At 41.4% G+C, this 26,012-nt stretch overlaps 2 protein-coding genes across 4 annotated transcripts in view; one reads left to right on the top strand and one right to left on the bottom strand.

Annotated features, from left to right (window-relative positions):
• Positions 1-1,069: 1,069 nt before the first annotated feature.
• On the bottom strand, positions 1,070-8,582 carry PSMA8 (proteasome 20S subunit alpha 8; the record flags this gene model as incomplete). Its single annotated transcript, XM_059815625.1, is given in 5 exon segments — positions 1,070-1,132; positions 3,866-3,927; positions 4,046-4,163; positions 7,576-7,693; positions 8,509-8,582. Coding segments are annotated over 5 exon segments (435 nt in total), but the record flags the coding sequence as incomplete, so codon positions are not given.
• Positions 8,583-21,724: 13,142 nt separating this feature from the next.
• Positions 21,725-26,012, top strand: part of SS18 (SS18 subunit of BAF chromatin remodeling complex) — a 45,820-nt gene continuing 41,532 nt past the window's right edge. For all 3 annotated transcript variants that reach the window (XM_059836012.1, XM_059836013.1, XM_059836014.1), the window contains exons 1-2: positions 21,725-21,810; positions 24,972-25,048. In XM_059836012.1, coding sequence (XP_059691995.1) covers positions 21,742-21,810; positions 24,972-25,048 — 146 coding nt within the window. In that variant the 5' untranslated portion in view covers positions 21,725-21,741. The remainder of the gene's footprint in view (positions 21,811-24,971; positions 25,049-26,012) is intronic.

A 26,012-nucleotide genomic window follows, 5' to 3' on the forward strand; every position in this document is an offset into this window, starting at 1 on the left:
AGGCGTATACTTTTATATTGTTCTAAGCTGTAAAGCTCGGTTGACTATACTGAGCTACTAATAACAAGAGAGCTAACTGAACATGGAGCTTAACGATATGGTGAGGCATGTTAAATCCCAGCAGAGGAAAGCCTACCTGGATGTGCACCTGCAGTTCCCACTAGTTTGGGGAACCCAAACCTACATCATGAAGCCACAGAAGCGATCTGATGAGATGGGAAGGTCAGGGAAGCACACGCACCTCACAAACTAGGCTTTAAGTGAGGAAGAAAGACCAGAAGACTAAGTGAAGAGAGGGAGAAGGAAGGGATGAATGGGCACAAGCAATAGAAATGGGTAGCTGAAAATACACAGTAACAGGAAATAGGTACAGTTAAAATGCCTCAGCAAAAAAGATTCACAGCATTAAAGGCTTAGCCATTAGGCACAAATGTATTCTCAATGGAACACAGAGAGAAAAAAAAAAAAAGATCTAAGACTTAACATTTTAAGAATTACATAACTGTTTTAAGAAGTCATACTGGATACCACTTGCTATCCAGTAAAATTCACTAGGAGAAAGCAGTTTTATCACTGAAGCTGCAGTGGCCTATAATAATACAGCATTATGTAAAGTGACATTGCTAATCCAACACTTAGTAAATGAAACAGAACAAAAATCAGAACTTTACTGGACTCGTAATATCACTGAGCAGTAATTATCCCATCTGCAAAAAGTTACAGTAGAAGAGAAAAAAAAAATAGGGGTTCTGACAGATTTTACATACCTTGTACCAACACTAATTGGGGACAATCATCAGCTTCTGGAAAACACGTTAGTGACTTTTTGTGACAAATACGTGCACAAGAAAAAAAGAATATGTGAATATATGCCTCTTTGCACAGTGCAGGATGAACAAACAACTGTAGCTTCATCAAGTTTCAAGAAAACTACAGAACTCAGCTGAGGAAGAAACAGGTTCATTCAGCAACTCTGTGCGCTGTAGACAATGACTGCCTCTTAGAACTTCAAAAACATTGTAACAGCTATCATAATTGTTCTGTGACGGGTATTTTTCTCTTTTCCTTTTCAGGTTCTTTTTCCCTTCTTTATTTCTGCAACTTGCATTTCAATATCTTTTGCACTAAAAATCTGAGTAAAACAAAATTATTAATACCACTCATTTCCAATTGTGATGCTCTAATCTATTTAGTTACATTCCATAGCAAAAACCATGCTGCTAAATATTTGTAAAGCATTGCAAAGCGATGCAAACAGTCAGAATCAGATTTATGAATCAGATGATGGTGAATTAAGAGACTGCCAGCAATCAACAGTGGAGTTACCAGAGGGGCTAACCAGGGCTGCATCCCTTTCCCACCACTTAACACCCGCCACGATAAGGCTGACTGAAAGCTGTAACACAAATTACACCAGTAAAATCTGAAATCCAGCTGCAGACAGATTAAAAATGGTGTTGGTGTTCATCTACCTCCTTAAACAGAGACTGGAATTCTGTTGTAGCGTATAGGATGTCTTCCTGTTCCTTCAAGCTGTGCCCTAGTATTAAACAAGCTCAGATGCCCGTCAGAACTATACTCCACTAGGTACTTTCCAAAATTTAAAAATATATACTATATTTAATTGTGTCTATCACCATTTTATAAACACATAGGTAGTTATGCCAGCTGTTAGAAATTTTTATTTCTAAAAGAAAACAGAACACTCAGGAATTAACACTCTGGTGAGTATTCCAACTTTGTTGAGAAAATAAGCCTACAGCACAGTTATTTTTTTTCTCTGGGGAAAAAAACCCAAAACCAAACCAAAACCAAAAAACCCTGACTGGAAAAAGAACATAGCAAATCAGTTTCATCAGGGCAACTCATGAATTCTCCTTCAAGTGACAAGGTTGTGTCCTTGTTTTCCTTTATCCTCATAAGTATCACCTTGTAGGAAAACATTGCTGGAGTGGTGCGTTTAATTTCCACCTCCCTGTGCTTGTATATCATCTTGGATTAAGCAGGTGTATGTTTTTTAGTCGAACTGCTGGCCTGCCACTGGGAATTCATAATTTGATTCACCCTTAACACACATAAAGCATAAAAGGATGGAAATGCGTGATTTCTGAACCTGGAACTGTAATCTTGCTTCCTTCTTTCAGTCCCATGGATGTTTCAAACAAGCTGGTTTACTTGAGCAAAAATAAAAAGTGCCTGCAAAGAACACCCGGATTTATCTTTTCACTTCTTTTGCTGAATAATAAAAAGATCGAGATTTGTTTTCTTCCTCTTCCTCCCCTCCCCCCCGTTCTCATATTTGAAGGGGCAGAGAGGTATTTTAAATGTTGAACAAATGTTAAAACTAGAAAATTAGTCTAATTAATGTCAAAAGCATTAATGCAAAGAAAATGAATTGTTTAACTTCTTTAAATATTTGGGAAAATGTGTTTGCACATTGTTCCCTCCCCCATTTTCTCTGTGCTATTTTCCCAAAAGTCCAAGTCACAGTCACTTACGGTACTGTTGCATTGGAAGAGATGAAATGCACACTGAATTTCAAAGCATGAACTCATTGTTAAAATTTGTTATTCAAGCTGAAGGCCTAGAGACAGTAAATAGGAAACCCTAGGCACCTGTAGTAAGGCCACGTAAATTTGAGTCCACCCCTTCTCTCCATCCACACCTGAGAGTTATTGGAGAAAAAAACCACAAACCAAACCCAGAACACCATGACCTGGAACAATGAACACAGTTTTGAAGATAATGTCTTTATTTTTTTCCATCAACTATCACAGAACGGCTGAGGTTGGGAGGGATCTCTGGAGGTCCTCTGGTCCAACCTCTTCCTGCCCAAGCAGGGCCACCTAGAACCAGTTGCCCAGGACCATGTCCAGATGGCTTGTGAATATCTCTAAGGAAGGAGACTCTGCAACTTCTCTGGGCAACCTGTGCCAGTGCTCGGTCACCCTCACAGTTAAAAAAAAAAAAAAAAAAAAAAGTATTTCCTGATGTTCAGAGGGAACCTCCTGTGTTTCAGCTTGTGCCCGTTACCTCAGGTCCTGCCACTGAGCACTAATTACAAGAGCCTGGCTCTGTCCTTTTTGCACCCTCCCTTCAGGTATTTATAGACATTGACTCGATCCCCCTGAGCCCTATCTTCTCCAGGCTGAGCAGTCCCAGTTCTCTCAGCCTTTCCTCATAGGAGAGATGCTCCAGTCCCTTCATCACCTTTGTGGCCCTTCACTGGACTCTCTCCAGTATGTCCACATCTCTCTTGTACTGGGCAGCCCAGAACTGGACACAGCACTCCAGGTGTGGCCTCACCAGTGCTGAGTAGAGAGGAAAAATCACCTGCTGGCAATACTTTGTAGTATGTAGCAAGTATTAAAGTAACTGTTCCAAAACCAGTTCTGATAATATTTCTAATGTAAATTTTTGTACATACTCTAAAGCCTGTATTTTCCACTTGTGATAGAAACAGAAGCTGTTAAGCTACAAAGGGACCACTGCATGACAGAAATACTGTGATAAGGATCACTACAGGATAAAACATTGCTATAATTTTCATCATTTTCAAAGACAATGATAATGTCTTATACAACCCACACAAGAAGCATGTTGCCATACACCTTCCTACACTGCTTCCTGCGCGAAATGTTCCCAACAGTGTCTTACACTACCATAAATTAGCAGCAATCACTATAGCTCCCAGCACTATCCATCTACAGAGACACTACAAAAGTCACCTAACATTGTACCACCAGATGTTAGGGGAGATTTCATACATCAAGTTGAATGCACAGGTGTCACCTGGAATAATTTTTGTGAGAAGATTTTGTATACCAGTTATATACTAATTTCCTATAAAGTCATTAACATGTACCTGTGGTGGCTGGTTTCTCCTTATTATAGCAAGCTCAATATTTTTTCCACCAGATTTCACACCGTAGCGTACAATAATATCATTAAAACAAGCATATTTACCAAGCATTTCACATTTTCATGAAGGAAAGAAGCCCAAGCTTTTCTTGAAGTATTTATCACATGCTTTGTACTGTATTTCTTCTTAGCAAAGCTGATGCTAATTCGATGGTGTCCTTTTGAGCTCCTGCAGCTTCTTCTGGGTAATTATTTTCCAAAAACTCTTACCCAGTTTTAGCATTGCCACCAATTGCATTGGTCTGTGGAGGACAGAAAGGAAGTTATAAATCTCACCACAACATACATTAACTTACCTGCTGTAATCAATCTTATAAAGGCTTGTGTACATTTGCTACTGGGACTCCCTCACTATCGCTACATAATATGCAGTGCGCAACTTGCCTATCTGCCAGGTCAATGATTTCCCCTTGCAGCTTCTACTTAGACTCTGCTAATGTTTCAGTACTTGATTGTAGGGTATCTGGAAACATAAATCTATGAGAACAGCAGCTCTCAACTTTTACATGCCACACATGTCTTTATGTAAACTATTCTAGCAACTCTGTGTTTGCTAAAACCTCTTCCGATATAGAGCAAGGGAAGGACAGGCATTTCAAAACCATTTAACACAGTCTTGTGAGCAATAGGTGAAGAAACTCAAGTTAAATTCTGTCCATGGGAGAAGCATTCTGAATAAGCCAGGATGCAGAATACTTCTCAAACTGATGTAGATCTATATTCAAGGTTTTACAAATGCAGTATTGTTTGTGGTGGTTTTTTCAGTTAAGAGCCAAGAAGTTCTGTTTGGAAGAACTGCCAAACTTTGGTACTTATTTCTTTACATCAGAGAGGAAGAAAAGGCATACACAGAGTTTCTCTCAAATGGAATTCAAAACTTTTTTCAGTTTCACTGGCATCTAAATTGCTATCAGAGCTTCCCGGTGAATTGAGGAGTGTCTATGTGGTCTGGTGTGCAAGACTGATTTCTAGTGCTGCAGCTATTGTTTTTTCTTGCAATATCTAGTGAGTAAGTATTTGTAGTGATTCAAGGATTATCTTCCCCTCTCTGAAGTTTAATAATAAACATAATAATAATAATAAAATCACTAACATTTGTTCATTTAAAAGGGAAGTGGAAGGTGGGCAGAAGTTTCATCTGGGTTTACTGAGGAGCTGATTATGACCATCTCCACCCATGCCATGACTTTGTCAACTAACTCTGTCCCTGGTGGTCCAACTGCCAACACACCTCTGCCAATTCTGCAGACAAGGTTCCACCAGCATTTTCTCAAATTAAAATGAGAATGGCAAGAATGGTGTCTTGCACGGCTTACAGTGAAAAAAGTACATTCAGGAAGTTATTTTTCTTTTCATGTTTACAATACTGTCATTAATAAACCAGTTGTCAGATTCTGTAAATCCTCAGCTTTTCACAGGCTCATTGCTTGATCTATCCAATGTCTATCTGCATGTCCCAGGACTCTTTCCCAGCTAGCTCAAAAACGCCTTTGGAGTATTGTGATAGCTCATGAGCACAGTGGTCTGTGTTTTGGTCCGAGTTCATAAGAGATGAAAGAAATCCACAAGACAGGGGAAAAGCAGATGGTGTCTAAGACTTCTTGGTTTCTGGCTCTTGGGAATCAAGCAGAGAACATGAACTGTAATCCAATTAACTACACCCTTGAGGCAAAAACTAGGGTACTGGCAGGTCCCAGCAGGACAGGGAACCAAGAAGAAGGCGTGATGGGCACATTATGGTATAGAACAATAGAAGACTGCAAAGCAAAAACACTACCACTTGCATTGGTAGTTAACTCTGCTACTTTATGCTCACTTTGGGAAAAATAAAAACAAACAAACAAACACGCGATAATTAAGAAAAGAGGAAGGAAGGAATTAGGACTTCTCCTTACCTTTTGTCCATAACCTCAAAGTTAAGAACCCAAATCTCAGAGCAAAAGGGAGTTGGAAGGGAGATAATGCTAACAGCAAGAATGGCTATTACCTGATATATTAAGTTACCTAAAAGGCAACTTTTCCCACAAAGTTTCTTAAATGGAGACAATGCAAAGTGTTTACTTACTTGCCAGTTCTAGCAGCTACGTGAGAGCCATCAATAGCATTAAGAGATGTAAGAAAAATGGCAAAAGTATCAAATTGATAAAACTAGCATTAAAAGGATCCTTATGCCCTTCAGTCCATTGCCTCAAAGCAAATTAGATCTTTGATTTTGCCTTCACCAAGGCACATACACTTACAGGTCTGGGGGAGTTTTAATCCACTCTACAGAAAAATTGTTCCAATTTACACATAACCAAAGCACAGAAGCCATTACAACATGCTGGCATACTATCTTCCTCCCTCTTCTTCTCCTACTAAGTTTAAAAGATATTTATTTTCAAAGAGAATTAATGCAAAGCCTTCTGAGCAGTAAAGGTGGACACCGCTCCTGTCTGCACGGGGGGGCCAATCCACTGCAAAGCCTTCAGCTGCCTTAGCTATACCTGTGCCAGAACAGAAAAGCTGTCAGCACATGGGTCCAGACACCGGAGCTTGATTATCTCTATTACTACAATGGTCTCTGGCACACATTGGGAGCAGGTAGCCAGGACACAGCTAGTTCATATTGGAGGCAAGGAGAGTCTGGTACAAACATGGTCTTGGGGACAAAAAGTGGGCTTTGGCAGTTTTGTTCACTAATGAAGAGTGAACTCTCGCACATGAGCTCATGCGCTGTAAGGGCTTTCAGCAACCACTAGGCACATACTCAGCAATGAAATTACTCCAGTAAATTAAAGTGGTAAATATCTGATTGACTGAGTACAAAGTATGGACAACACCAACTGCAGTCAGGTGTGACCATTCCTTTAGCCAGAGGACTTCCTCAACCCTGCCTCTTCCCGTCTTCATTTTACAGAATTTAATAATAATAGTACTCTTGGCCATTGCTTCCATGACTAATCAACATATTCAACAGTTTCCCTGCAATTGGAAAGGATGCCTAAACATAATCATCCAGATTGCTCTCTTGCTACTGCTTCCAGTGGCACAGCTGCAACGCCAATAGGGAGAGCTTCTAGTGTGAACAGACCGTACACAGAAGGGTTCACCATATTTGTTCCAGTCCCACTTGAGTCAATTACAAAAACCTATGACCAAGACCACGGTATGACTCAAAATTCTCTGGCACAAAAACTCCAGTAATGGCCTAGTTGCTGTTTGTGTTCTTTCAAATACAGCTGATATGTGAGTTTTCAGTACCTATACAAAAAAGTTTCTATAAGAACTGACAAGTGAAGAAAAGAATCATAACAAAACACGACACATTTCAGATGGATTGTTTTTTTTTTCTGTATGAACAGGGTACCATATCTTGCAGCAAGTATCAAGCCTTTGTAAAGCTTTTACATCTATGTATTTTGCTATAGCTTATTATAACTTTATTTTCAAAACCAGGTATGCTTCAGTGACTTAGTCAGCTTGAACCTTCCTTCTGATCCTGTTGATGTTTGGTTCAGAATTCAACATCCAATGTCAGAGACATGTGCTGACTACGCAAAAACTTTTAATGCATAAAATTGATTCATCATACAGTCCATATATGCAGTACTTACATATAAGTACTTAGATACTTACAGACTCTCTCTCTATATATATTAAGTGGACACTTACCTTCCAAGGCTGGTAGGTACCAGATGGATCCGTTTGGTGCAGTTCAGGACTCCTGCTGCCATCAAAGCCCACAGTCAAGGCAGACATACCAAAAGGTCTACAGCCATTGCTTTGTGTGCAGCACTGTGGGAGAGCTGACCAGTTTTGGCATCCCAGAAAATGAAGAAATTCACTGGCCCAATACACAAGCAAAGCACAAGACGGAAAAGGCTGGATACAGGTATTCACCATAAAACTCTTCATTTCTGATATATCAACATCTTATTTCTGATCTTCAGAATTCAGTTTGTGGTCAGTGTTCTAGTTACACAAGTAACTGAGGTAAAACAGGCTTCACTGTAAAGAAACTACTCCCTGTTAAAACCACACAGACTACAGGAATTAAAGCTTAATCAGTTTATCCTTTAACATGATCTCAGGCACAGTTGTGAACAGATTTGAAGAAACATCTCAGATGGTTGCAATCAATCAGCCTGCTCACAGGTGTTCTGCTAGTCTTTAGTATTTGAAAATAAGAATCTGTATCTGTGAGTTTTACATTCAATTTGGCCTTTCGCATTGCTCTCTTCTGTAAGGGATTCTGTTGTTTTCTTTTTGATTTTATAATTTTATTTCAACTCTTTTATACAGTAACATTGTTTGGTCTCTCTGCATTATTATTTCCAAATTATACAATAAAGTTCTTCACAGATCTATACATATGAGGAACAGTTATGTTTGCTGGTGCTCCTTAAAATAAAAGAGCTCATAATGGTGATGATTTTCTTGTGAAAAAGTTATTTTTCTCAAGTGACATTTACTTTTTGAAAGAAGTCATGCAAAGGAAACTTAACCTGACTTCCTTTTTTTACAGATAATAATAGAAACAATCAATTTGTTTTCAATACTGAGGATCATCTCATGCTTTTAAGCAGAAGCCTAAAAGTGTCAAACTGCTTACGTGCTAAAGTTGCAAAGCAGTGTGTGGCATATTCCACTGTGACTAAACCCTCGGGAGTCAGTTTATGGAGTTGTTAATCACTGTTCTGGGACTAGCAGCCAGGTCTGCATAATCATAATCATAAAGTTGTCACAAAGACTCTTTCATTAACTAGCAACAAATTATTATTCAAGAAGGAGCAAACCACTGCAACTTTTTTTTAAGTCAGAAACTGCTGAAAAAGCAATGTAGGTGAAGACAGAAACAAATTCAAAACAACACACAGGATAACTTTAACTGAGAAAAAGCAACTTTAAGTAAATTTCAGGCCATAACAGTTTTTAAGTTTACAGAAAGTTAACTTACAGAATTAAATATGGATTTAGTCCCTCCAAAAACACATATGAAAAGTACCCTGCTCCCTACTGTACCACACATCATGGTTTTGGTATTGTACAACTCCCTCTACCCCACAGTACCAGAAAATTGGGGTTACAGCACCAAAATAGCATGTAAGAAGAGAGTTGCTGAGGTACATCCTTATTCTTCCTCATTACAAGCTACGGTAGAAAATCCAAGGCACATTTCACATTATAACTTTCCTGATGGCAAAGCCAGTTGAGTTGGTTTCTGATTTCCCAATTTCCTAGTCAATTATTCACTCAGCGGTGTAGTTCTTCATCCTCCCATTCTCCCACAAATTCACCTGCTTGTGAGGCCAGCGAAAACACTCAGCTTCCAAAAGTAAAAGATAACTTTTTGTTTGTTTTTTTTTTTTAAGTAGGATCATTTTGATGAGCCATTTACTACAAAAAGCTGAAAATTTCTTCTACCACTTGGAATACCCTTCTTGGGGAGCAGCTCCATGTTCAGCATCAGCCAGTCTAAGAGCACACTGCTATCAAAAGAGATTCCCCCGTCTCCTTTCCCTCACTGCATCTTCTCATTTTCTCCCTGTGTTAGGACGAGCTGTTTTGCAGCTGTTAAGTCAGATCAGTGTGTTGACCCAACTAAATTTTTTTTGACAAGCTGAGTTTTGTTTTCATGCCTTCTGAAAGCATGCAAAGAGGACAGTTTCACATCCTGCTAGCATGACCCCAATGGAAATTGCCATAAAAAGCAGCAGCTCTGTTCTTCCCAACCACTTCCACACAGACATTCCTGCAGCTTCCCCTGAACTGGATTTAACAATCACACAACTTTGTGGCAGCTCACCAAAAAAAGAATTCACTTTGCATCAGGTCAGTGAGTTTAGGACTATTTTCTTCAGCAGCAGCTTGCATGCACAGTTGGTTAGGTGTAACATCAAATTGCACCCTCAGTGGGTGATAATAATGGTTTGACCACCAAAAAAGGACAGTCCCACCTCCTCCCCCAACTTCTCCCTTCACTCCCCTCTTCCCTCACAGAGTTATGGGGTTCATACAGTTGCACACTGAATCAATTCAACAAGCAAATGAAGAGGTTTTTTTCTATGAGGTTAGTGAGTTGAGTCAACTCACAAGGAGTCAAAGAGGCATCGGAAGGGGCACCAGAGAGGAGATCAGAGTGTCTAGGTAGAGCAGAGACAGGAGGAAGAGTGGCACCACCCAGGAGCACACACTCATATGAGAGAGTTCAGACTGATCGAAGTCGGTGCTATTGTTGCTCTCCTATGTGAACTGCTCCCCTTATCCCTGAGCCTCTGCTGGCTCTCACCTGACCTTGGTCAGACACTGCAAGAAACCTTTTCTTCCGGGCTTCTCTCTCTGCCAGCCAGGCTTCCAGTCTGGCTTACCACACCTCAGCCAGGCAGCAAAGCCAGCACAAAAGTGACAGTGGAAGAGCACAGCCGGGAGTAAGACTTTTGTCTTGCAGTAGCAACTAGCCATGACCAGTCAGTTTAGCAGTCACACGGAACTGCATGTTGAAATGAGATGTATACTCTAGGCAGTTTCGCTAACCAATTTGCTGAGTTTCCATGCACTTTTGCCTTCATTCAATCCTCATCTGAAGGAAAATATTCCTTGCAGAGGCAAATGTTCACAAGTGTTGGTTCATATACAGAACAAGGGACTCATAAATGAGACAGGCGGGTCAAGAGGTAGTTTCAAGGGCAGAGGAGGAGGACAGCAGCACAGATTCAAGCCCAAAGTTGTCTTCCAACTCTCCAGGAATATTTCCAATATCATCCTGGTTTGTTTTGCTGAATTTGATCTCTAGGTTTGCCCTTCTCTTCCCTTTCAGTCTGCTTATTGCCATTGCAACCAGTACAGAGCATCTTATGCTATCCAAGGGGCTTGTCCCTGCTGATGAGATACAAACAGACTCATGTAAGATGGTTTTAAAAAAAAAAAAAGAGAGACCAGTAAGTTTTAAAAAATCAAAATAATTCCCACTGGCCACATAAGAATCGTTCAGCTATATTCAAATCAGTTATGTAGGAACTCAAGCCTTCATATCTTAGTACCAATCTCCCAAACCACCATGTCCATCTTCACAATATTTTTCATAAATCCAGTCTTTAAAGGCCTCCCATACCTGCATCGGAATGTATTGTGGAGCAATAACACTAGGAATACCTGCAAAAGCCAAACAGACATGATCACCAAGTGCATACATTTTCCTCACAGTTCTTTCCTCCTGAAGCTCGGTGACAGATTTTTTGTGTACCCAACACAGCTGTATCCAGCCCTCAAATTCCAGACTGTTAGATGAGAATAAAGAAATTGTTATCTCCAATATTAACTTTATTTATGTTACGCAGAGGAGATGTTATAATAGTAAGTCTTTTCACAAGGACATAGGCAAAGAGCTATACGGAGGCTGTGCGATCCTCCCCGAACAGTAAATAATAATGTCTGACATCTGTTAGGAAGGAAAAATGATAATCTGCGGTAAACATCACAGCAAAAAGTTTCAAAGTTGCAAAAGTTGTGGTTACAAATACGGTACAGAGAGGCAGCCCCTGAACAAAAAGCTTACAACCAAAGTAGAAAACAAAGGAAATAAGGTAGTTACAGACACAAGAGCCCAGGGAGATAGCAAGACAACACCGATCAGTGTGATAAGCAGTATTCTCAGCATACTCACTCTTTATAGGTGCAGTCGTGGCTAAGCTGATCTAAAAGCTAACTGCTGACAAAGAAGGGTAATTCTGCTCTACTCTTGTGCCCCAGGAATTGTCTTCCCTTGCTTTGACATTGAAACTCACCTGCTCCCAACAACAGGCAGAAAACTGCTTTTATAAAAAAGCAATTGTTTTTCTGCTAATTTAGCTTCCTTAAACATCTCACTGACAATGGGCTGAAGAAAATAAATGAACAATATGATCAATGATAAATAAACTAGGATTTGGAGCTGAAAGTCTCCAGCATGACCGAAACAGCACATAAGCATCCCCTCCTTTGCTTTCTCAGTCTTCCTCAAAGATGCTTTCCTACCAGCACTAAGGAATTGATACAAAAGAGGGCTTACAGGAACATGAGTAGTCCTTTGCTTGCAGAAATTTACCATCTTATCCAGCACTCAAGAAAGAAAAGCTCTTTGAGTACACGACATACAAAACTCATCCCTCTTTTACACAACTTCCTTGTGATAAATACTCTCCTTATCACTTAACCTAAGACCAAAACTTTGCTACATCACAACCAACGTCAAACTTCTCAGTTTCTGTGGCTATTTTATATAAAGTACACAGAGGGTAAAATATTACATAAATGAACGCAGAAAATGGTACGTTATTTTAAAAAGGCATAAACTGTTATCTTCGGGTGTTTAGGAAGAATAACAGACTCTAGTTTCATACTTCTACTATAAAATGTTTGCTCTTTAAAAAAATCTAAACCAACACGTACATACAATCTAGCCATCAATTCTACTTGTTTTAGAGCTCATACAACTTCTATTTTAAATAGGACAGCAAAAGTTTTCATAGGCAATTTCTCATTACATTTTCAATCCACTACAAGTTTTGTCCTCTGTTCTAGCCCTACAATTTACTACTTTGCTTACAAAAATTAGATCTGAACCAATAAACATAGGAGGTTTCATCTGCTTCTCTTCACCAGATTTGACCTTTCACCTCTCTTCCACTTGGCTCTCCTGGTCATAATTTCTGATAAATTTCAGTCTTTTGTTTCCTATCTCCAGAGAGCAAAATTACCTCTGTTCTTGATTCATAGGTTATAATTCCTTGTCCATGCCAGTGTCTAATCAACTTTTCAAGTTGATGCTGACCAAACACTATGATGAAGTTTGGGAAAGACAAAGATGAATGAAAAATAAAATCTATACTTAATATTTTCAATGAATACATAAACCCTGAATCCTACAAAAGAGAGTTATTCCAAACTGAATTATTCCTGATAGCTCAATCAGCAGGGTAAAATGATGCATCACTTATGGCAGAATTGAAGGTCCACTTGGAATGAGTAAGAAAGAATGCAGCATTTAGAAGATGGCATAATGAATTTATTTGAGCAACAGTACCTATTCCTGCAAAAATATATACACACTAATAGCTAAACTGTGAATGTATTTAGAAAGTTATGCAAAATCACATTTTATCATTATCAGAAGACTTGTATCTAATAATAAAGTGTAGATTATGTTATTGAACAAAAGACTCCTTTTTTATTCCTATAGAATCAATACAAGAGAGGCAAAAGTATTACTATGACCCACATTCCCATCAGGAAGGCTTCTAATTAGTCTTTTAGAGTTTTTCTTACTGATATCCTCAGACTGATAAATTGCTATTTCACTTGCAAAAGCATATATATAGCAATTATGTAATAACACTACGATACTCTCCTAGAGTATCTTTTTAGACTAGAGTCATGCTTTAAAACTTCATGCTGAATAAAAGGAAAAAGTGGGGAATGGTAAAAAGCATTGCTATATCCTTAAAGCAAAATAAACACTACAAATCAACACAGTTACTATTTTTTTCTAGTTTCATATGTTACTTAGAGAACATTACAGTCAATTCCTCTTTGTAGGGTAGTTCAAAGGCAGTTTACCTATTTCTAGCACACATCCCTTGTTACCCTCATTCTAAAACAAGGGAAGACCAAGGCCTATAGTTTCTACCTTGCAAATACCAAACTATAGACATTGTAATTGAAGTGTATTTGTCTGTGCTTCCTGCTTCTCCTGGAGCTCAGCCTTCCCACTTTTTGGTGTGCCTACTCCTGTGAGCATGCAGGGAGGTCCTCCCAGGCAGGCAGGAGGACATCTCACATGACAGGGGAATATACAAACATTTTGTCATTGTTACACACGCCCAGATCAATTGTGTACCTGCTTTCCTCAGTGGTGTAACAGGGAAAGAGCAGTGCTCCAGCAACCGTCATCTCTACAGGCCAAGCTTCTCCTCATGGATGCAGTCTGCTGTTTTGTATAGCAGACCTCCTGTACCCTGGGACCCTCTTCTCACACACTGCACTCACAGGAAGCATCTTCCTTCTCCGCCCTTTTGCTCCTGCTTGAAAAGAACCACACATGCATAGATACATATTATACATATGTATTTATTTTTCATATATATATATATTTACAGTAATGCAAGTTAGAGACATTAACATTCCAAGCAACCATTCACTGCACCTGCACAGTCTATGGTTAGAAATTTGGACTAGATAAAAGAAACATTTAAAAATATTCCTAGTGATTTTCTTGGCTCTTGAAAATACATACATATTCAGTTACTGTGTTTCCACTGATGATGGGACGACTCAGAACAGAAAGGTATAAATAAGTAAACTTTCACAGGAAAGGAGTTTTGTCCTTCAGTGAATCATGTGCCTTTTGAGTGGTTCTGATGACTCAGTTACTGCACACACACCAAATACAGAAATGGGGACAAAGAAATGGGGCCACTTCTGGAAGGATGAATTCCATGGTACAAACAGTGATGCAGTATGTGTCTTCAACATAAGTTTATTTTGGTTTCTTTTTGAACATTATAAAATATGAATATGCTGTATTTGTCATTCCATGCTAAGAGTGAAATGTATGCATTGTGTGTATAAGAAATGTTATAGAGCCTCACTCTGCAACTGGATCTCCAATCATCATAATTTTATGCTTGAAAATACTTGAGAAGTGGAAGAAAGCAAGCAAGAAGAAAGAATCCCACAGACATTAAAAGTAGAAAACAATAAATGCACATTCAACACAACAAAATTTTAGTTAGAATATATTTTCCCAAATTGGTTTCAAGCACAGTAATACTCACAAAGCATATTTGCAGAAATGTGAGTATGTTGTTTCTTTTGCTGTGCTTTGTTGTCACTGAGGTGTTGTGTAAGAGAAATGGCACCCCTGGTTATTAACGGTGACAAGACTATCTCTATAATCTATTTCTGGTCAAATATAACTGTATTCCCTGCTTTGTATTTCACTGTATAATTTATTACTTTTTTATTCATCAAAAGAATTAATATTGTAAGATTTTAAGACCTTCTGATAAAATAGGCAATGACTTTGAGATACACTATGTATAGAAAGTTAAAGAACACAATGTTAAATGGCTATTTATTGTTCTTCTGTGATTTAAAAAGCAATATATAGAGTATATCAACAAAGAAAGCAAACAGAAGAGAACAAAACCAAACATTGTTTATGTGAGACAGCAGCAGGAATGGAGCATGGAGCTCTGCCTTGGGATGGATGAGGAGTCAACTGGGAGCTGCTGGGGCAGAACAACATGGGCAAAATTGTTCTGGGTGTCTGCTACAGACCCCCTGATCAGAAAGGGGCATATCTGCTGGAGGGGCAGCAGAGCAGGGCACAAGCAATGCAAAAGGTTTGGGGAGTGCATTGATTGACAAATCCCTAAGAAAGGTGATTGAGGAGCCCAAAAGGAGGGGTGCTCTGCTGGACCTCACATTTACAAACAAGGAAGAACTGGTTGGGGGTGTGAAGGTCTGGGGCAGCCTTGGATGCAGTGACCATGAGAAGGTGGAGTTCAGGATCCCAAGCGGAAGGAACAAAGCAAAAAGCAGGATCACAGCCCTAGATTTCAGGAGACCAGAATTTGGCCCATTCAAGGACCTGCTTGGAAAAGTCCTACGGGATGCAGCCTTGGAGAGATGGGGAATTCAAGAGAGATGGTCAATTTTCAAAGACCAGCTCTTCCAAACTCAAGAATGGTCTACCCCGAACTGCAGGAAATGGAGCAAGGAGGCCTGCAGGGGTGAACAAGAAGCTCCTGACAGAATGCAAACATAAAAAGGAAGCATATCAGAGGTGGAAGCAGGGACAGGTGACCTGGAGCAATACAGAGACACTGAGTATGCAGGGAGAGAAGAGCAGTGGATTTTTTTAATCTTAACCTTAGTAAGGTTTTAGGCAGTTATCAGGGCCAATATTGTTGAACTTCTTCATTAATGACCTGGATGACAGGAGACAGTGCACCCTCAGCAAGTTTACAAATGTTACAAGACTGGGAGGAGTTGTTGATACACCAGATGGTTGTTTCCATTCAGAGGGACCATAACAGGTTGAAGAAATGGGCAGACATGAACTTCATGAAGTTCAACAAGTGGAAGTGCAAAGCCCTGCACCTGGCGGGGAACAACCCCAGGCACCAGTACATGCTGGGGGCCAACCAGCTGGAAAGCAGCTTTGCAGAAAAGGTCCTGCGCGTCCTGGTGGACAAGGTGAATGTAAGCCAGCAATGTGCCCTTGCAGCAAAGACCAACAGCATCCTGGGCAGCATTGAGAGCAGCACTGCTAGCAGAATGAGGGAGGTCTTCTTTAGATCATGGGATCAGGCTCACTGAAAGAAAATTCCACTTGATATAATTATTTTTCCATATTCCCTCAGCAAGTTGTTGATTAGGTTTGTGACAATAAGGTAGAAGTACTGTCGTGTAGCCACTCAGTCATCTCCTCTGTCATGGTCATGAGTCTTCAGAAGGCAGAAGCTGAAGATGATGCAGATGATGCAGTAGTAAGAGTCCCCAGAAGCATCTCCAGAAGAATAGTACTCTTCTCCATTGCAAATGCGTTGCCTTTAACAGATATGAATATTCAGATCATCAAGATCATTGCTACCTTTACTTCAGCACTGCTTGGCAGTGCCTTCTCATGTCTACCTCTTCTGCTTTGCTTTTGAAATTAAAAAAATGAGGAAGTTAGTGAACTACAGTGCTTTGCTTCTGTGTCCTAAAATAAAATACAAACCTCTATGAATTCTTGAAGAATTTTCAGCTCTAAGGAGGCTTAGATTAGATGCTCTGCTATTCTTTATTTATAGCTTACATTCCTAGTAGATGGAGATTCCCTTTTGAAGAATAAAATCAGGACACAGGAAGATTTTCTCACTGCAGCTGTTGCACTTACGCCCATTAGTGCGAACTGCTGAACCTGCTGTGAGTTTCTTTATGCTAAATATTTATATTTGCAGACTAAAATGACAGATACTAGAATAAAAATTTAGCATCCCAATTATTTTTTTTCTGGGTTTGTTATTGCCCCTCTGGAACATGGCAGAGCCACCAATATCCTTGTAATGTGCAGTGCTGTTTGGGTACTTCACATTATATCAGAACATATAGGCTTGCATTTCAGGTGCTACTTCTTATTAATATTCTCTACAATAGCCAGTGTAGAATATAATTGGCAAAATTGAAAAAAACAGACAAGAAGCTGACAGAATAAATTGAAGACAAATTTATCCTGTTAATGTGATCCCTTTTAAGAAGCAAAAAGCACCGTTTACCCTACCAACAGTCTGATATTGTTGTGTATTTTGATAACAAATTACTGTTTATTAAATAAACAGGATCTGAACCATTTTCAAGACTCAAGCATTTACATAGGCAGACCTTCAGGTGCAAGCTCCATTTTGCAACAAGATGAATTAACATGGAGACATGGCATGTAGGAAATCCCACCGAAGTTACGAGATCACACCAAGTTCAGCTGCTGAAGAAATACTAAATCAAAAATAGCATTTCTTTCTTCTGCTATCTTCCTTTTTCGTCTACAAAAAGATGCTCCTTCCTTGAGATCTGCTCTGTTACCTGATTGTATTGCTGATATTACAAAACACAAGCATAAACATCCCTTTTTTTAAAATTGCAAGATGAAAAAGTAGTCTATCCTGAAAAAGAGGCTCAAATTCACCCTGTCATCCTATTAGCAGTAGAACCTGAGCTATCTACTTACTGTAGTAAAGAAAGTGGGGTTTTTTTGTCAATTTGAAGTGAATGCACAAAATAAGGTGCTGTCACCAACATGTTAAAGGCTTTGTCTGAGAAACAGACAGTCTAACAGTCTAACTCTCAGGAATCATTCTCAACTTTGATACCCAGACCTTTAGTCAAGCAGGTTTAAGCAGATGGTGCTACTATAAAATTCTTTGCTGTCCTCTTTCCTGCATATATGGCTTTGAAAATGCCAAGTTTGAAATTTTAATTTTAAATGTAAACTTGAAAATTATGATGAATCAGCATTCTGTATTTTCCTGCTTGTGGATGGGAATGTCTGTGGGTTCCTTCTCTTACTTATCTCTCCTATTCCAGAGAATTTATGGAAACTTAGATAATAAAAATGACAGAAAATACATACAGAAACTGAAGACCACTTACTATTTTTTCTCAGAATTGTTGGACGACTGGATCACTGCAAATATTACAGGTTTCTGCAAAACTGAATTAATTCCTCTGCAATGAGGAGTTTTGACACAATCCTAAGACTAAAATCGCTCTACTGTTAGCACTTCATTTCAAACAGATAGCTTTCTCTAGGAACTAAATGTTAATGCTTTCCAGACCCTAGTCTCAGGAACTATACCTTCACCTACTATTTGTTACTGAGAAATATGAGCTGGAAACATGAGGAAAAAATCTTTCAGAAAAGGGCCCATCCTTCTCTATTTACATTCTTTTCTCTCAAAAAAATATGACATACTGAAATGCACATCAACAAAAAAGACACTACACTGACAAAAGTTGGAACAGAGGGGAAGAAGCTCTGACTGAAACATATTTGCATTTGAAACTCTTGGTGATGATCTAGATTTATGCATCTAAATTACAATTAAATAATGTTAAGGTTGAGAGTAACTCACAAGAGCAAAGAAATGTGCAATTAAAGAGAAAATATACCATATGTCCTTTGATATCTAGGCATATTGCAGTGCATTAAGAAAGTCATAAAAAAGACACCCTGTTGTGGTTATGTGTTCAGAGACATGTGGCACATTTCCATTGTAGCTATCTATTTCCCTGCTTGTACGCATCTGTGCCATTATTTAAATGTTGATTTTGAGTGTGAATTTCCCTTTCCATGGTAAAAAAAATGGAGCTGCGGACTCTTTTTTCATTGTTTCTTTAGATCTGTTGCTATTTATGAATATGGAAGTCCAAAACTTTAAACGTATGAATGAAAAATCATCACAAAGGGGAATAAATGGATTTAATCATAACACAAAATTAGGCAAAAGAGATGGTTTTAGCTATTATGTGAATGCTCTTACATGTGTATCTTCCTCTAAAAACAGTTGAATGCCAAACATTGTTCTCCAATATTTTGCATGGAAATAGGAATGTACTAAAAAGTTTCTTGTATTTAATTTGGACTACTTCTGGGAAACACAGTGGGCAATTACTCCTTTCATTTTAAGGCTCCTCACCTGTGGCATCCCAGAAGCCTATTTTTCTCCTCTACTCAAAACCAACTTGAAAATGTCAGAGAATATGATGGAACATTCAGATCTTAAAAGCAGTATTTATGTGGCTGACATCCAACCCACACTGACTCAAATGCTGTGATCTCCAAGACACCCCAATGTGAAATATTTTATTAACAGTGGTTGGGCAACTGGAGGATGAGAGCAAGTTAAGTTATACTTATGGGAAGAGAAAGACATTTTGCAGAATTCCCAGTGTTCAGAGTATTTCACAAGAATATGTTTGCCCTCCAGTTGCTGAAGATGCCTGCAGACTTGGGACACTTTCAGACACCTCACCAGTTCTCCAGAGCTAAGCATGTACTTCTGCTAAAGAAGTTAAGCCCTCATGATTCTATTTGCAGCTGGCTAGGAGATGGTACCTTCTGATTACACACTGATTTGGCCACAGCTGTCTTATGTTCTTCATTCCTGATTCTTTGTTGTAATTTATAATAACCAGAAATAGTAGCAATTTGAGCATAGAGGTATTACAGCAGTTATCCTATGAGTTCACTCCAAGAACATACAATAATAACCATGAATCACCATGAAGTGTATCAGATTTAGGAAAAATAGGTTTCGTCAACATTTTCTTTTTTTGCTTTTGGTTTCCTACAAGTATGATAATGATGATATGATAAAGTGCATAGGAGACAGAAAAAACCACACCCTACTAGTACAAAAAATGGACCCAGATACCATGGTGATGAGCAAAATGGTTAGAAACACAAACAGCCTAATGGATATGCTGGCATCACTCCTCCTTAGCGTGACCTGTGCAAGGACTGGGCCAGAGACATTTTCTGGAGAGGAGAGCAAGCCAGATTAGCATCGCATCAACTCAGGGTCCTGTATAATCTGAAGAGACAGGGCAGAAGCAGCACCACTCTGGTAAGAGAGCATCAGGCCCAGGTGGTGGGCCCTTGGCTAGGAGGGTGCTGTAGGAATGCAAGAACAGCTTGGAGCTGGCAGCCCAGGAACTGGTTGTCAAGGGAAAAAAACGGGATGACAGTCAGTCAGTCAATCCTAGGACTGCAGAGCCAGGAAGAGCAATCTCCATGGGGCTGGGGAAAGGAGCCAGCCTAGAAAGTCTGAGGAGAGAGCATGCAAGTTGGGAAGCAGCTGTACAGCCACGGGGTGGCCACTGACGCCACTGACAAATGTGTGCTGTAACCAAAAGGGTTAGGGCTCAAGGGAAGAGCCAGGGACTTCAGCCAGCAACAGCTGAGAAACAGAACAAGCAATGCATGAACTAAGGAATGAGATTCATGTTTTGTGGTGTGGTGTCATGTCACCAAGTAGTATTCCGTCAGCCACAGCAAGCACCCATTTCTGTCAAGCACAAGAGCAGAAACCAGTTTAAGAAAGGCCATAGCTTGGGAAGGAGACAGTACTCACACCCTGCAGTGCCACACTGAAAAGCACACAGGCAGAGAAGGGGTGTGCCCGGGTAAAAGCAGATTTAAAACACTTTAGTTGTGGGTTTTCTACTTTATTATACCATTACCCTTTGAAACTCTCATCCTTTTAAAGAATAGTTTTAGACTTCGCAAACTTGTGCATGGTACCTTTGGCAAAACCGAGATTCCCTCCAGCGGCCACACTGAAAAAAATCAAGGCCGATTTTAGCACTTTCAGCGTCCATAATGTATTTAAAGTTGCAGCGGTAAGAGTTTCTCCTTGCTCCGTTTCGTTCTCACGACAGGGACGCTGCGGCCGCCGAGATCGGTAGGGAAAGCCGCCCCACACCAACGAGCCGGGGGTCGCACAGCTGCTTCCCTCCAACTTTTTCTTCGTGGTTTGTTTTTCCCCCCACCTGCCAGCGTTGGCAGCTGCCGAAGGAGCGGCACCGCAAACGGCGAAAGTGTCACGGCGGCAGCGGCACCTACCCCGGCGGTTAGTGCCGGGCCCACACCTGCCAACTCCCCTCACGAGCTGGCGGACGGTGCCACGCCGAAGCCGCCACGGCCTCACCAGGGGATCGCAGCACCCGCCACCGCCTCTCGGCGCTTCCCTGAGGTGTGTGCCTCCCTCGAACCCCGCCCCGCGCGGCCGCCCGAGCGGGCTGCCCGGGTGCAACCAACTGTCGCGGTTAGTAGAGGGGGGAGGAGAGCGCGCCGCTCGGCACAGCCGGAGCGCGTCCTCTGTAATGTGCGCACCACAGCGCTCCCATCCCCCCCGCCGGCCGTACCACTTCGCAGCCTGTCCGGCGCGGAGGCGCGTTGAGCAGGAACGTACCAAGGCCGCGGAGGGAAAGGGGTAGCCAAGAAGGTCGCGTGACAAGGAGAGGTCATGTTCAAACGGTGCAGCGCCGACTCTAGGTCCCGTTGTTTTGGCCGAGCGCTGCGAGGCGGCCACTGCTTCATCGGGCTCCCGCTCCCAGCAGGAAAGGGGAAGGAGCCGCCGGTCCTCCTTAACCCTTCCCCGGCGGGACGGGGATGGGCCGTCCCGCTGGGCAGCCGCCCCCGCCCCCCGCGCGCAGCGTTCTTCCCGGATCGCTGCCGCCTCCCGCCGCTGCTGGTTCCGCGGGGCGCGTGAGCGGGCGGGCGGCGGGGGCGGACCCTCCTGGTAGCGGCCCGACATGTCGGTGGCGTTCGCGGCCCCGAGGCAGCGGGGGAAGGGCGAGATCACGCCGGCCGCCATCCAGAAGGTGAGGGCGAGACGAGAGGGGGGGCCGGCCGGCCGCGGGGGCTGCAGCTGCTTCCTGCCGCCGCGCCGTGCGGGGAAGGGGGTGGTGGCGCCCCGTAGCACCAAGGCCCCGGCTGGGGGAGCGACCGGGCCGCGCTCGCTGCGCGCGGAGCACGGCCCGGCGGGGGCGGGCGGCAAGGCGCTGCCTCATGCACTCCGGCACTTGCTCGGGGGTCCGGGGCCGGGGGGAGGCGCCGAGCGGGCGGGCTGCGCCGTCCGCGGCGGAGCGGGGCGTGGAGGCCGCGCGGGCGGGCGGCCGGTGGCCCTGGGCCCCCCCCGGCTGCCCTGAGCGCTGCCGGGGCCGTGGGCGTGAATTAACCTGTAAGGACTCGGCCTGGCACGGTGGGGAAACGGAGGAGTCGGTTAACTCCTTCCTGAGGGGGGTGTTGGTAAGCGGGACTTCAGTCGGGTTGTTTCTGAAGCCTCCCTAACTTTGGGCACTGCCTCCGCGGGGTAAGCGATGACTGCAGCTTCCAAACTTGGTCTGCCTAGTAGGAAGGCTCCCCCCCTCCCCCGCCCCGTAAACTTCAAGTGTTATTAAAGAACGTCATGGTCGGAGCCAATGACAGTGACTCCGGATGACTCCACTTAAGCTTTTGTGGGATGGAGCAAGTTAACTCGCTAAAGCAATTAAAAGAAAAAAAAAAGAATATATAGGTTTTGTAATAATCTACAGTGTTTGTATCGCCAGAAGCAAATGAGCATGTTCAAGTTCACTGGTAACTCAGTGCTATTTAGAAACTTGATTTGAAGACTTGCACTGTTATCACTGTAAATAGCAATGAATCAAATAGATTTCAGATTACTACAAACTCCTTGTGTGGGAGCCTTTTGGGTAGATATAGCTAACCTATGATTTAGTAAAGAATGAGCACGTCAACAAGGTAGGTGCTGCAGGGATTGGGGCCTCAGAGAAGACCCCAGAGTTACAATGAAGACCTCCAGGGTACTGTAGCAGAAATCAGTGCTTGAGAAGTGTAGATGAAACATACATACCCACTGGGTGGAAGGCTGCCTAAAGGTGGTCAGTGGAGGCTTCAGGTCGCTGGGGTGCGTATGGAGAAAGCAGACAATTAAGTTTTTCTTGTGCTGCAATCAAACCATCAATTTCATGGTGGTGTGCTGGCAAAACCCTAGTATAGTTAAAGCTGAAGAATCTTTGCGTGTCAGAAGAATCTAAAGCTGTCAGAAGCCCTGGCAGTGTCTTCATCCATCTGGAAACTAAATCTCTTTTGATGGTGGGTGTTTATAACTCTTTCAAAGAACTATTTCCATTTTCTATCAGCAACTGCTTAATCAAACTTGCATAAAACAGTGCCTGCAGCCCCCCCTGGGATACAGTTGTATTCCTTGTTTGCTTTCCCCTTGGCCCTAGCATTCTGTTTTTTAACCCCAAAGAGGTCCATCTTACATGGCAACAGTGAAGAATGCAACTATCCAACTGGCAGTCTGAAGGTCTACCTGTCTGCTAAACTTTAAGTATCTGCTGCCTTCCTCTGGAAGGTGGGAGACATTCTGATGAGAGCCTTGATTCAAGGCTTCCTTGGCAAGTGCTCTATTAGACTTTGGTATCAAAGGTATTAACTCCTTTTTTCCTTATTTTTTCTGGTGAAAATGGCCACTGTGTTTCTTACAAAAGTTGATGTTAGTACATGTGAAATGTGTCTGTGTAGCAGTGTGTTTGATCCTCTTCAGAGCGTGCTCTGCTAGTTTCTGAGGCTCAGACAGTAACTCGAAATAGTGCAGTTCTGTCTGTGTTTAGTGCTTAATGACAGTGTTTCCAGATCCAGCAGTTTCAGGCAAAATAACTGCTCGCTGATTGTTCTAGTCAGTTCTGGTGAATTACTGGTTTGTATCTAGGAAGACTGGGCTGGTTGGCTCATTCTTACATGAATATAAGTCCTGAGTAGACTGCATGAGGTTTCTGACTCCGTACCCTTTTCATGGTAGAGATTAGTTGGAATAAACCAAGTGTCAGTACTTCTTTACTTCTTTTTTTCCCCTATAGAATTTGTTTAGGTTGGATTCCTAGGGAAATACAGGTAATATAATAACACCATTTGTGCTTTCCATGTAGAAGCATGAGCATTTTGGCTAGTCTCAACCATGTTTGGAAGAAGGAAAGAGTCTTGGAGATGGTTAAGATCCTATTATTTTTGTGAAATTCAGCAGCTGGGTAAAGGGATCTAAACAGCTTTCTACTGAGAGGAAGCAAAGGGAGAAATCAATGCAAAATTTTCCATTTGGCAGTAAATTTTCCATTTAGTTCAGTTGACTTGGGTAACTTGGCTGGTAGCTCAGATTAGCCATGGTTCTGCTGACTCTTGAGCAGAGTCAGAGATCAGAATGTGGGAGAGTGGTTAAAAGGACATGTGTGTGGGGATGTGCAGCTCTAGGAAATCAGGCTTTATTTTTTTCCTGTTTATGGAGCTTGGAATGCCTTGAATTCGTGAGCTTTTTGTAGAAGGCCATAAGATCTGCAATTTCCCATTATTTTACGACTACTTTTTTTTGCGAGAAAAGTAGTTCATCTATGTCCATATTCCTGGACACTTCTGAAGTATAACAGATCTGTTGTGCCTGTAATACAGAATATTTATAACATGCAGTTTAATTAGAGATTCTTAATGTAAATAGGGCCTAGCTTTCCAGTGCATTCCCTTGAAACAAACCTGTCTGGTAAGCTCAGTTTCTATCAATAGCAATTTCGGTGCCTTTTATTATTAAATTTGTGAACAGTTGTGGGCTTTAGAAGGAGAAAGGAAATTTGGGGCATAAATTTTTAAGTAAACTCCTTGGTAGAGATCAAACAAAAGAAATGCAAAACTCTGAAACTTCTTAAGAACTTGGTGTGCAACAAGTATAGGTATTTGAATGGGAAGCTTCATAAATATAGTTATAATAGTGACTTGAAACCCTTAAACTGAAAGCTGTAAAACTAAGCTGATGGGGGAGGGAGATGGGAGCAACAAAATGTGCTATAAATAAATGGTTAACGTAGAACTCTCTGGAATACTACTTTTCATTTTTCTATGTTTTCAAAAAATCTGAGATGAGGAGCAAGACTCAAATTTATCTTCAGTTCCTTCATGAAACTTACTCCAAAATTCTTTATCGTTTCAGATGTTGGATGAAAACAACCATCTTATTCAGTGTATAATGGACTATCAGAACAAAGGAAAGACATCTGAATGCTCTCAGTAAGACATTAATCCAAATCTACTGTGGACTGGGTGAATTTCCATCTAGATCACCATTCTTGATTTGTTTAGCTTACCTTGTAGGAGAATTGTGCTGTGAAGAGTAGAAAAGTATTGCTGCAGATACTACACTTATAATTAATTTTTCTATTTGCCGTATGACTAATCACTTCTATCACTGAAATGTTGCAGCTTGACTACTGCAAGTTGATGTCATGATAATGATGCTCATAAAAATGGGGACTGTATAACCAAGATCTTTTTCCTCTGCATCATAATTAAACTTTGGGAAAGAGTTTTCTTCTCAAACCTTTCAAAATCATGTGGGAATGGACCTTTCTTCCTCATGGCATGTTTGAAAACTACCTGCTTACCACTTGTCTTAGAAGTTTGGCTTGCTGGAATATCCCATGAGGACTTGCTGTCTAGTGGGGTCTCTGGAGAATGATCTGAGAACTGTGGAAGGAGTGAAGTATTAAGGAATATTATTTTCCCATTACTCTTTTCTGGCATGGGATGATCATGGTACCCTTGTAATCAGACAAATAGAGTCATGTGAGAACTGTTTTTCTGGGAGTAGGAGCATGATCGTAAATAGTAGTTATTTTTGCTTTAAGGGCGTGCTTTTATTGTAGCACAGTTACTGTATTAAGCTGTTTGCAAATCTGTAGTTATGTATTCGTAATCTGTTCCTGCTTTCAAGGTTGTTGTGACTGTGAGCTACATGTTGAGACTCTGGAATGTGGTTCTGTAGCAGAAAAATCATTCCATAGGAAACTTCCAAAGCTCAGGGTCCTGATGAAATGTTTGCATTGTTCTTGGTCATGATTCATACAAATCTATGATACCTGGCATCTGGGGACATAATATAAGGAGCTCTCTTTCCCTAGTGTTTGTGATGGAAATTACAGCAGCCACACACACTCTATATGTCTCCTGGTGACTTAGTTTGAGGCATGAAGTG

The sequence above is a fragment of the Gavia stellata genome, chromosome 3, assembly GCF_030936135.1.
Source record: "Gavia stellata isolate bGavSte3 chromosome 3, bGavSte3.hap2, whole genome shotgun sequence".
Taxonomy (NCBI): Eukaryota; Metazoa; Chordata; class Aves; order Gaviiformes; family Gaviidae; genus Gavia; species Gavia stellata.